Source organism: Nothobranchius furzeri, chromosome 4 (assembly GCF_043380555.1).
Source record: "Nothobranchius furzeri strain GRZ-AD chromosome 4, NfurGRZ-RIMD1, whole genome shotgun sequence".
Classification (NCBI taxonomy): domain Eukaryota; kingdom Metazoa; phylum Chordata; class Actinopteri; order Cyprinodontiformes; family Nothobranchiidae; genus Nothobranchius; species Nothobranchius furzeri.
In genome coordinates this window covers 84,645,029-84,657,073 of record NC_091744.1, presented here as the reverse complement: position 1 = coordinate 84,657,073, position 12,045 = coordinate 84,645,029, and the positions used below count along the sequence as shown (strand labels likewise).

General features: G+C 42.6%; 1 protein-coding gene across 4 annotated transcripts in view; it reads right to left on the bottom strand.

Moving 5' to 3' along the window:
- Positions 1 to 12,045, bottom strand: part of ccdc73 (coiled-coil domain containing 73) — a 28,735-nt gene that overhangs the window by 14,450 nt on the left and 2,240 nt on the right. For all 4 annotated transcript variants that reach the window (XM_054733395.2, XM_054733394.2, XM_054733396.2 and 1 more), the window contains 11 exons: positions 10,241 to 10,338; positions 9,831 to 9,971; positions 5,699 to 5,770; positions 5,544 to 5,615; positions 5,434 to 5,469; positions 5,179 to 5,253; positions 2,248 to 2,286; positions 907 to 1,042; positions 529 to 608; positions 283 to 405; positions 89 to 148 (listed from right to left, as the gene is read on the bottom strand). In XM_054733395.2, coding sequence (XP_054589370.2) covers positions 89 to 148; positions 283 to 405; positions 529 to 608; positions 907 to 1,042; positions 2,248 to 2,286; positions 5,179 to 5,253; positions 5,434 to 5,469; positions 5,544 to 5,615; positions 5,699 to 5,770; positions 9,831 to 9,971; positions 10,241 to 10,285 — 879 coding nt within the window. In that variant the 5' untranslated portion in view covers positions 10,286 to 10,338. The remainder of the gene's footprint in view (positions 1 to 88; positions 149 to 282; positions 406 to 528; positions 609 to 906; positions 1,043 to 2,247; positions 2,287 to 5,178; positions 5,254 to 5,433; positions 5,470 to 5,543; positions 5,616 to 5,698; positions 5,771 to 9,830; positions 9,972 to 10,240; positions 10,339 to 12,045) is intronic.

Below are 12,045 nucleotides of genomic sequence, written 5' to 3'. Positions count from 1 at the left end.
ATGTTGGTGTAAATATTACCACTCGGGTCTCTGAGGGCCTTCGTGCAGCAAATTGGATTCAGTTGAGGTGAATTTTCTAGTTTCTCACCTGCTTCTCACGATGTTCTGCAATGTTCTCCTCCCTGAGCTTTTTGCTCCTTTCAGTTTCCTTAAAATACAAAATGATGAAGAAAAGTCTTGAAAAGGCATCACTTAGAAGATTTTGCTGTAAACCACGTTAGATTTCGAGCCGACAGATGGTTTAGCTGTGAGCTTAACTCCGGTTTCCTGGTGATTATTTACCAGTTTGAGTTTCTGCTGCAGTTCCTGTAAACGCTGCTCCTGCCCCGCGGGATTGTGGGTATTTTTATTTATTGCAAATTTCATCTGTTCCTTGATGAGTTTGTAACGGACTCCGTCCAGCTCCTGAAAAAAGCCCCATAAAGAAAAGGATTATTCCCTCAGATTAATGAGATTATGGACTAACAAAATAGCAAATCTAGGTTTGAGTTTTTAACAGTTAAAATAAAACGAGACTTAAATCCAAACCTTCTTGAGTGACACAATAGTTTCTTCTTGTTTATGATTGGCAGAAGTCAGCTTGTTGTTTATTCTCATGGCCTCAAAAACTTTAGGAATAACACAGATTAGGTCAGACGTCTAGAATCTAATTTACAGTTAAATATCAGAGTAGACGGTAGAAAACAGACTAAACTTTTGATTCAGACAGATGCTAACAGCACTTGTTAACGTGACCTGGCAAAAACACTAACTGTCAGCTAGGAGACAAACGGTAATTTCACAAATCTGAGTGAAATCTTTATTTTTCGCTCTACGAGAAGCAAACCTGATCTACAACGGGTCATATTCAGATAAAGCTGCTACCTGAAACATTATTTAGTCAAGGACTTCCTTTTCTTTTGTTACCATTCTGCTCTAGTTTCTCATGAGCCTTTTTGACCACGGCACATGATCTGGAAAGAGCACCGAACCGTTTCTCTGCCTCCCCCAGCTGGCTCAGGTGGGTGTCTTTTGTCCGACTCTGCAGGGCTAGCTTCTGTTCCTGTGTCATGGTCCAAAAAACAAAACTTTGTGCTATCTTGGCAAAACAGGCAGAAAAAAGAAAAATCCACTCACATAAAAGATGAACTAACAGAAGTGGCATGCTGCAAAAATGTATCTGAATATGTAGGATAATAAGACAGGCCATGGCGCTGAGGGGAGGAGACCATACCGATGTCGGAACCCAGCTCCAGCAACATGTTATATTTCAACCCATTTTCTAAAGTGCAGCGTTATGTTAAATGCACTGGGTTTTACCCTGTTACATTTAAATTTCATGGTTAAACAGTACATGTTAAAATCTAAGCTCAGCTAGCGCAAAAGCAGCAGTGACCTAAAATACATAAATATAATTTTACTTACCTAAAGAGACTCCTTGGACGCTCTATTAGTGCAATTAATACCACAGCAAGTCATTTTGTCCAACAATTGCACAAATAATATCCAAAAAGAACGCACAAACGGCTCAACTAATGGTCTAAGTCCAGAAAATGGATGGATGGATGGTTGACACCAGCCCCTAGTGGATGAGGGTGGAACTGCAATTTTGGTCACTACCCTGTTGGCTTCATTTTCAGTTATGGGGACTTGAGGTTACCTGAGAAATTATTATAAATATTAGTTATGTTTCCCTTTGTCTGACCGGGGACCTGGTCTGAAAACACTACTTTAATATTGCTTCTATTCACAGCTTAAAGGAAACTAAATGAAAAGTGTTGTGTTTACAGGTGCAGGTTTTCCTAAAGCAACGGGACAGACCACAACGAGAGGAAGTGGGAAAGAGGTTCAACTCAGCTAGAGACCAACTTTTTTAGAGGTCTGAGAATCAACCGGGCTCACGCTTCAGCGCCCTTTACTGCTCCTCAAACTGCCGTTATAGTTTGATTGTCGGTATCAAGCTTGGCTTTTTTTTTTTTGCCTTTGTCGTTTTTCCTCTCACTCCCTGTCCGTTCCTCTCTCCGATCATCAAACTCCCTCTCACTCTGCGGTGAAGAAGGTTAAACTGAGCGAGGACCAGTTATAAAGTATTTTAATAGAGATATTTTCTCTGCTGTGCTGGCAGTTCAAAGTGTCACACACTCCCAGCCTGTTACTCCTGATGAGCTCTTCCTCCTTAGCAGCAGTCCCTCGTCCTCCTCGTTTAATTCGTCTCACTCCCACCAACCCTCTGTCAACAGTTTGTATAAATGGAAAGTCCCTCCTTACCAGCTCACTTGATTTCTTCTCCAAGTTGTACTTCAGCAACTGTGTAACAAGAGCGAAAGAAATGGAAAGGTTACAACCTCAAAACGGCGAGTTTCTCAACTCTCACTGAGTTTATGTTGCACCTGAAACGCATTAAAAGACATTACAGGAGCAGGAAATGCAGGACTGAGTCATCGCATGCTGGTTTTTTAAGAAGCTCTCCATTTAATCCAAAAGGGTTCAAATGAAGGAAACTGGGCTTCTTTGGTTTCTTGAAGATGTTTTGCTTCTCATTTGAACTCTGATGATACACAGATGAGCAGAAATTTAAATAATGAAGAAAAAAATATTAAAAAAAAATTTTTTTTATTTGCATTTGGGTGACACATATGGGGTGCCATTTGTAAAGTCAAACAGTCATAATCTAACAGCAATATTTTTGGTTATTTAGCATATCATAAGAGAAAAAATTGGGAGTTCACTTTTTCGAAGTCATATTTTCACCATGTTATTCATACATTTATAAATGTTAAAGTTTCCAAATAAATATTTAGTTAGCAAGCTAAATATTTAATTTGTAGTTAAATATTTATTTTGCAAATCAAATATTTAGGTCTGATCTAAATATTTAGTTTGTAAAATAAACATTTAATTCACTAACTAAATATTTAATTTACTAAATAAATATTTATTTTGGAACTAAATATTTAATTTGTAAATTAAATATTTATTTTCGGAAAAAATTTCTAGATCCCAGCTAAATATTTATTTTGGAGCTAAACGTTTAGTTTGCAAAATCAGTATTTAGGAATTAAATATTTAGTTCCAAAATAAATATTTAATTAGTAAATTAAATATTTAGTTAGTGAATTAAATATTTATTTTACAAACTAAATATTTAGATCAGACCTAAATATTTAGCTTAAAAAATAAATATTTAACTACAAATTACATATTTAGCTTGCTAACTAAATATTTATTTGGAAATTTTAACATTTATAAATGTCTGAATAACATGGTGAAAATATGACTTCAAAAAAGTGAACTCCCAATTTTTTCTCTTATGATATGCTAAATAACCAAAAATATTGCTGTTAGATTATGACTGTTTGACATTACAAATGGCACCCCATAATAGACACACACACACAAGCATTGGGTTAGAGTCACCGGTTAACCGAGCACGCGTGTTTTTGGTCTATGGGAGAAAACCGAAGGAACCTTACAGAAAGGTGCTGAACCTGCAACCTTCTCGCAGCGAGGCAACAGAGCCACAAACAACTAACCCAAAAAAATAAGATGAAGGACTTGTGCAGCTGGCCATTTTTGGTTTAAAAACTACAACCCAGAGTATTTTTATCAAATGGCACCATCTAGTGGCTGATAGATGTATCACACCTCAAGCCGTGGTTTCCACTTCCTCGTTTACGAAAAGCAACGCCTCTCGCCCATGAACGCGATATTTCCCCTACAATAAAAATATTTGTGTTCTGCAGCACTTTGCCAGACCCGTACAGTCTTTGTGCCCAGTTAGCTTAGTTTCATCAGGAGAGCAGATGCCCCGATGAGCTGCATGAGGGATTGGTCATTTAGATATCACACACTTCAGGATCGTCAGCGGTCACTGAGCTGGCCAGATTAGCAGCCACTGGGAAATCTCCCGGTGCTCCCAACTGCCAGTCTGCCTCTGGCCTACATGATGTCACTTCTTTGGACTTCTAAAGCCGTACATAAAGCTTTAATGGGAGAAAACTCTGGATTGTAGCTTTAAGTGAGTGTGAATTAAAAAGGATTCATTTAAAATCCATCCATTTTCATCCGCTTATCCGGAGTTGGGTCGCGGGGGCAGTAGCTTAAGTCAGGAGGCCCAGACTTCCCTCTCCCCAGCCACTTGGGCCAGCTCCTCCGGGGGAATCCCAAGGCGTTCCCTGGCCAGGTGAGAGACATAGTCCCTCCACCGTGTCCTGGGTCTACCTTTAGGTCTCCTCCCGGTTGGACGTGCCCAGAAAACCTCACCAGGGAGGCATCCTGACCAGATGCCCGAGTCACCTCAACTGGCTTCTCTCGATGTGGAGGAGCAGCGGGTCTACTACGAGCCCCTCCTGAATAACCGAGCTTCTCACCCTATCTCTAAGGGAGAGCCCAGCCACTCTTTGGAAAAAACTCATTTTGGCCGCTTGTATCAGCAGTCTCGTTCTTTCGGTCACTACCCAAAGCTCATGACCATAGGTGAGGGTAGGAACGTAGATCGACCGGTAAATCGAGAGCTTTGCCTTCTGACTCAGCTCTCTCTTCACCACGACAGACCGGTACAACGCCCGCATCACTGCAGATGCAGCACCAATCCGCCTATCTATCTCACACTCCAGTTTTCCTTCACTCGTGAACAAGACCCAGAGAAACTTAAACTCCTCCACTTGGGGCAGGACCTCATCCCTGACCCAGAGAAGGCATTCCACCTTTTTCCAAATCAAGACCATGGTCTCGGATTTAGAGGAGCTGATTTTCATCCCAGCTGCTTCACACTCGGCTGCGAACCGCTCCAGCGAAAGCTGAAGATCACGTTCTGATGAAGCCAACAGGACCACATCAAAATCCTGTTTATTAAAATCAAACTGTGGTTTAGACTGAACTGTGTAGTAATAGCTGAAGCACCCTCACATATCTGAGGTGTTAAACGAAAGCCCCAGACTGAAGGTAAGTGTTGTCATTTAAACCAGACGCCACAGAAAGCATCTCTGTAACGTAACCGGGGGTTTAAAGTGCGCTCGAGCACGAGGACGGCTGTATTTCACCTCCACGGCGTCCAGCCTGAAGACATGTCTCCGTTCCTCTGATCAAACATGACTTTTCTTCCCTTATTGGTCTCCTTTGGTTGTTTACTGATGATACATTTATTCAAAAACTAAATAAATAAGGATAAGCACGCAGCTCAGTTGTGCGTCTCAGTACCTGCAGTGACTTCAGCTCCTCCTTCAGATTGCTAATCTCCCTGTCTTTTAACTCAGCAGTGACCTGGTATTTCCCCTGAAATAGGATATTATTATTGTGAGTGTCAAAAAAGAGTAATAAATACCAAAATGCAGCACAGAAGAATCCACTCTGAGGGCCAAGACCGTACGGCTGACAACAGGAAATTTACTACCCCGTTTTAACATGAACTGAATCAAACCCGCCGAGTGTTTTTGGAAGTAAAACTCTTCATACCTTCTCCTCCTCTATGTGCTGTAATTTGACCTGAAACTGCACAGCAGAAAAACGCATCATCCAATAAAATGTTAAGAATCGTTTTCAGTTTAAAAATCGAATGAACAAACCTGTTTATTGGCTGCAGCGAGGGACTCTGTGTGCTGGTTCGTCATGGTTTCTATTTGCTGTTCTAAGGATTCCTGTTGTAGAAGACAGAAAATAATAATCTGATGGTGTTCCTTGTGTCGGCTTGTTTTAATCTGAAATGTGCTGGTGTGAAAACCTTCTCCCACTCCAGCTCCTGTTTCTCCACCACCAGCTGACTGATCTGATGCTCAAAGCGAGTTTCTGCATCCTAATCAACAAAAAAAGCCAAAAACGTTATTAAAGGGACTTTACGGAGTTTTGAATTTTTATGCTCGCGATTGCCCCCTCAGGCCAAAAGCGTAATGGCAGCTTCAATGGTAGGCTCGTGCACGAGGCGCGCATGCTGTACGTGCACACTCCTTAACGAAAATAACAGCTGAGACAGTCCCTTGTGTGTGTGAGTGTGTGAGTGTGTGTGTGTGTGTGTGTGTGTGTGTGGCCCGAAGGACAGAGGACAGGAGAACGCGCAGCTAATTAATTAAATAATTTGGTTCGGTACCTTTCTCTTCAGCACAGCCGACAAAGGTTTATGATGGGTCAGTCCTCCTGCATGCTCAGATCATTCCCTTCCCTTGCTTGAAAAATTGTTCCAAAATGAAAGTTGAACCCACATCTTTTTATCTGTGAATTCAATGCCGTTCGGCGAGTCTCAAATAAAAATTTGGGTGTCTTACTGTAAAAAAATATACCATTAATGTAAAAAATAAACTCTAAATGAACTATGTTCACATCCAGAATCAAACCCAGGTCTTCTGCATGAGAGTTAAACAGCTTACAAGGTGAGCTACACTCTAGTAACATTCACAGTATCTGTAACATTTATATCCTTGATGACAGCTGAAACAACGTCAAACCAAAGAACGGTTCGGAGTGAAAATAGCTATTTTGTTGCTAATTAGCAGGAAATATCTAGAAGAAAGTTCTACAGAAAGGAGCTAAGGGTCCTCAGAAATGTAGCTAGCTTTGTCACTAGGCGTTAGGAACAGCGACAAAGTGGCACTGCCTCTCTCTCTGCTGCTAAAGCTACGGATAGCAAATGCTACGGGCGATGCCTGAGCGTGAACGCGCATGAAGCAGCCTGCTCGACCCGAGCATCTCTCTTTTTCTGTGATTTTACAGAAAAACAGGCAATCACAGTAAAAATGCCAGGGCTCATTCTACAGGACCAGGGCATTGCAGGAGAATGTATGAAGAAGACATTTATTATTTCTATACATGTTTTGGCTGTCAAACTTCCATAATGTCCCTTTAAACCTGCCTCAAAACCAATGGAGGTGAGAGTTTACTGAGTGAAAGTAAATGAGACGACAGCTCTGAGGATTTATGACACAAACTGAATGTTTTCACATCTTTGGACTAATAACGACCCAAAAGTTGAGCCGCGGCTGCAAACTGCTGCAAGTTTCCCTGGAGCAGTCCACCGGATTGTTTTGTGGAAGCAGCCAATGTAAGAGGAACATTAGAAGGGAGGTGATATCTGTGGAGCGTCATCCCTATCCTCCCTTCTTCCCGTGGAGAAGGCAGGTAAAAGTCAATAGCTCTCCATACACATCGTACTTATTTTATGTGCACGTGGGAGCTGGTGGACCCCCGAGCTTATTTTATAAGTTCCTATTAAAGTATGCCGCTGCATTAAAAACAAAAAAGAACAGCGCAGAACATAAAGCTGTTATATTTTTGGACTGGACAGTAATTACTGCTTTATTAAAGCTTGGTGATCCATGGAAGCTTGAACTCGTTTTACTCTGACCAAACAGTTTGAGTCGTGTGAAAAAATTTATTTAATTTATTTAAACTGACTTTTAAAGTCTTTTATTTAAAGAGTTTCCCACCCAGACGACGTTATAAACAAAAACAACAGCATCGTTTTAAAAAGATCAAACGCACGCCATCATAAATCTCTCTATTGTTAAATTGCTGGTATGAATGGCTGCCTTTTAGTGGGCAATAAAAACGGTGAGATAATAAAAGTATCTGCTGGATGTGAGCACTAAAACGTGATGGCTTTAATAGCTTAGCTGGAAAACTTCTTGGGGTTTCTCCTCGAGTTTCTCTGATAAGATCTCGAATGTTCAGATGTTTTTCCTGATGGGGCTAAACGCCGCGCGCCGCGTTTCTGTTTGGAGTCCGGCTAATCTCAATCTCGCCGTCTAAAGCAGCATTGTGTCAGAAACAAAAAGCTCGGTGGCGTTTGACCTGCTCAGGAATGTCCGGCGGCATCACCACATCCTCTTACCCCCCCAAACACACACACACACACACACACACACGCCCTGTAAACAGCTCCGTTTGGCCCGAGGAGGATCAGTTACACCGCCTGATGTTTGTGTCCCGGTTAACACCGTAATAACAGTAAAATCAAAATGGCAGCAAACCACAAACATCCCATTTGTGCCTCCGTAAGCTTTAAGTACTCTCGTGTTGAGACTGTTTGCCGGCGGGAAGGAAAGCTTTATTTCCTTTTGTTTCAGACAAATTGTTGTTTTCAGTGGTGAAAGGCTAAATGTGGCCTCGGTCTTAAATGTTCAGAAGAATTCGGACTCCCTCGATATCTTGATGAAATAATGCAGCTCCGTGATAGAACGGCGCTGCATGGTGAAGGTTGCAGGTTCAAATCCTGGAAGCAGTTTTTGTGCATGGAGTTGGCATTTTCTCCTCGTGCATGCAAATGATAAATGACCCACACTCGTATAGCGCCTCTCAGAGTAAGAACTCCAAGGCGCTTTACACTACAGTGTATCATTCACCCATTCACACACACATTCACACGCTGATGGTGATGAGCTACGGTGTAGCCACAGCTGCCCTGGGGCGCACTGACAGAGGCGAGGCTGCCGACCACAGGCGCCACTGGTCCCTCCGACCACCACCAGCAGGCAAGGTGGGTCGTGTCTTGCCCAAGACAAGCTCTCTGTCCGGAGCCGGGATCGAACCTGCAACCTTCCGATTACTGGACAACCCGCTCAACCTGTTGGGCTACTGCTGCCCCTGTAGGGGGTTACTCCCACAGATCAAAAATATGCTTCATTATTCTTAAAGGGACTTTACGAACTTTTGAATTTTTATGCTCGCGATTGCCCCCTCAGGCCAAAAGCGTAACGGCAGCTTCAATAGTAGGCTCGTGCACGAGGCGCGCATGCTGTACGTGCACAAATAACAGCTGAGACAGTCCCTTGTGTGTGTGTGTGTGGCCCGAAGGACAGAGGACAGGAGAACGCGCAGCTAATTAATTAAATAATTTGGTTCTGTAGCTTTCTCTTCAGCACAGCCGACAAAGGTTTATGATGGGTCAGTCCTCCTGCATGCTCAGATCATTCCCTTCCCTTGCTTGAAAAATTGTTCCAAAATGAAAGTTGAACCCACATCTTTTTTATCTGTGAATTCAATGCCGTTCGGCGAGTCTCACATAAAAATTTGGGCATCTTACTGTAAAAAATATACCATTAATGTAAAAAAGAAACTCTAAATGAGCTATGTTCACACCCAGAATCAAACCCAGGTCTTCTGCACGAGAGTCCGACGTCTTACTAGGTGAGCTAAAGCACCAGTGATGTCCTTTCTGTAACATTTATATCCTTGATGACAGCTGAAACAACGTTCAAAGAACGGTTCGGAGTGAAAATGGCTATTTTGTTGCTAATTTGCAGGAAATATCTAGAAGAAAGTTCTACAGAAAGTAGCTAAGGGTCCTCAGAAATGTAGCTAGCTTTGTCACTAGGCGTTAGGAACAGCGACAAAGTGGCACTGCCTCTCTCTCTGCTGCTAAAGCTACGGATAGCAAATGCTACGGGCGATGCCTGAGCGTGAACGCGCATGAAGCAGCCTGCTCGACCCGAGCATCTCTCTTTTTCTGTGATTTTACAGAAAAACAGGCAATCACAGTAAAAATGCCAGGGCTCATTCTACAGGACCAGGGCATTGCAGGAGAATGTATGAAGAAGACATTTATTATTTCTATACATGTTTTGGCTGTCAAACTTCCATAATGCCCCTTTAAAGATGTGGTTCACCCATTTACTTAATACATTTGCAGTAGTAAAATACTTCATAAACCATAATTATTGGGGGGGGGGGGGCTGTTACAACAGGGGCGGGCAATCCCAGTCCTCGAGGGCCGCTATCACAGCTGAGATCAAGACGGCACAGAGTTTTGGTACGTTACACACCCCAAGCTGCTTTTACGCAACAAGATAAACGTGGTTTGAATTCTATTCTAGGACACCGTTAAAATAAAAGCACAACAGCAGCGATCACAGGAGCTAAATTACCCTTCGGATGTGCAGCTCCTCGACAGCCTCGTGAAGGTGAGTTTTAAACTCCAGCAGCTGTAACAAGATGTTTCCTCCAGCTTCGGTTTCTCTTTGAGATCCGGACAGAGACGTCTCCTGCTCCGCCACATCCTCTTCAAACTAAATCAGAAGAGGCCAAACTTTTCTGAAACCCTAATGGTGAGGGGCTGCCAACCAGTATGTATTAGTCATCTTCCTGATTCACTGGGTGAATCATCAACCTCAGCGGAAAACCATCAGTGACCTGTACGTTTATTCTGGGTGTGGTCAAACAGTGTAACCTCTAAAACATGGAGAATAACCAGAGTTTGGGTTAAATCATTCTGTTTCCTCAAAATTACAATCCGTCTTTGACGAACGTAGTTTGGAAGAGAGGAGCAGTAACTCACCGCCGTGTGAGAGGAGAGCGTCCCAGAGGTGGTGTTAGGATCCATGGAGTTGTTTCAGGGCAAACAAAAGGTCTGACCGGGCCTCCTCCGCCTGTTAACTGAGATTAAAAAAACGTTTAGCTGAACAAGGTTAATAGAAAAGGCTTTTTCACTCGCTGGTTCATTATTTTATCTTCATCTGCAATTTTTACTCCCAGATGATTTCATTGGAATGACATTAAAGCCTCATAAGGCTTCTCAATCACCGTAATCTAAGCTAATTCTTCTGAAATGACCATTAGAGAGTTCCTTCCTTAGAAGGTAGCACGATGATAAGCCGTCGGGGTAAAATGAACCTGCCCACTGACACTAATAGGGGTCAGAGTAATAACGTCCAGGGGACAAATTGCACTGTCAATGCTTTCTAAATTATCTAGGTTATTTCATTTGACCTGTGGACGTTTCTCTGAAACTGTCCCTTTCACCTCGAGGCAGAGAGTGACGCACACACTCACACACACACGATGGAAAGCATTACTATTTAAGTAGGAGGTCTCCACTAGCCACTGATCTTCTAATAGGAGAGACTTCTTTCTGTTACTCACATCTAAATTGCACTTGCATCAATCATGTTGGAGAATTAAATGATCCCTGACAGAACGGGACACTAACATAAAAAGAAACCGTGAGCCCCCCCAGGCAAGGAGGAAGAGGATAAATGTGTGTTACAGTTTCAAACACCTCTGATGATTGTGTGTGAGTGTGTGTGAGTGTGAGAGTGTGACTAATGGACTTGATGTCTTTCTTTGCTCTTTTGTGGTCCACTTGGGTAGACATTAGCCAATATGCCCCAAAAGTGCCGCCATTAAACTGGAACATTTCTATAAATGGAGCACAATGACTCGGAGTGGGTTTTGTTACGTGCTGCTCTCAAATGCACCAAGATATGAAACGTAGTAGTACGAGTGAAGTTGTATTACTATCTTGTGTGAATGTATTGCAAAATATCTTTAAAAAAAAAAGCTTTTATGCTGGGTCACGTTGAAAGAAGAAACGTTTCTTGCTATGAAATCTAGTAATAAAAGTGCAAAACTGCATTTGCGAAATACAAAAAACTACGCACAAGGCCACAATATTTTAGTAAATTAAAAATGTGCATTTTTATTTACTCAGCCACAAAACAACGACGTAATATTCTAATAAAAATAACAAGCAACACAGATTGTTCTGGCTTTGGTTCCAAAATAGGATCTAGTTTCATCTGGATCATGGAAAAATAGAACAATAAATGGCCTATATTTTTACAGCGCCTTAGGGTTCTACAACCCCCCAAGGTGCTTCACAACACAATCAGTCACCCAACACACTGGTGGTGATGAGCTGCAACGTAGCCACAGCTGCCCTGGGGCACACTGAGGGAAGCAAGATGGCTGAACACTGGCCCCACCGGTCCTCCCGACCACCACCAGCTGATAAGGCGGGTTAAGTGTCTTTGGGCAAGACACAACAGCAGCAATTTCTGGTGGGAGTTGAGATCGAACCAGGAACCTTTTGATACTGGACAACCCGCTCTACCTCCTGAGCTACTGGACCAAGTCCTCCAAACACACCCACATCACCCCGCTTCTCCTCCAGCTTCACTGGCTGCCAGTCAACTTCAGGGTTCATTTCAAGATCCTGGTTCTGGTCTATAGGGCCTTACATGGACAATTGGTGATCTTCTTAGGCCTAGTCCACATGTAGCCGGGTTTTTTTAAAAACGAATATCCGCCCCTCCAAAAACTTGCATCCACACCACCTTGTTTACAAAAAAAACTGTCCACACG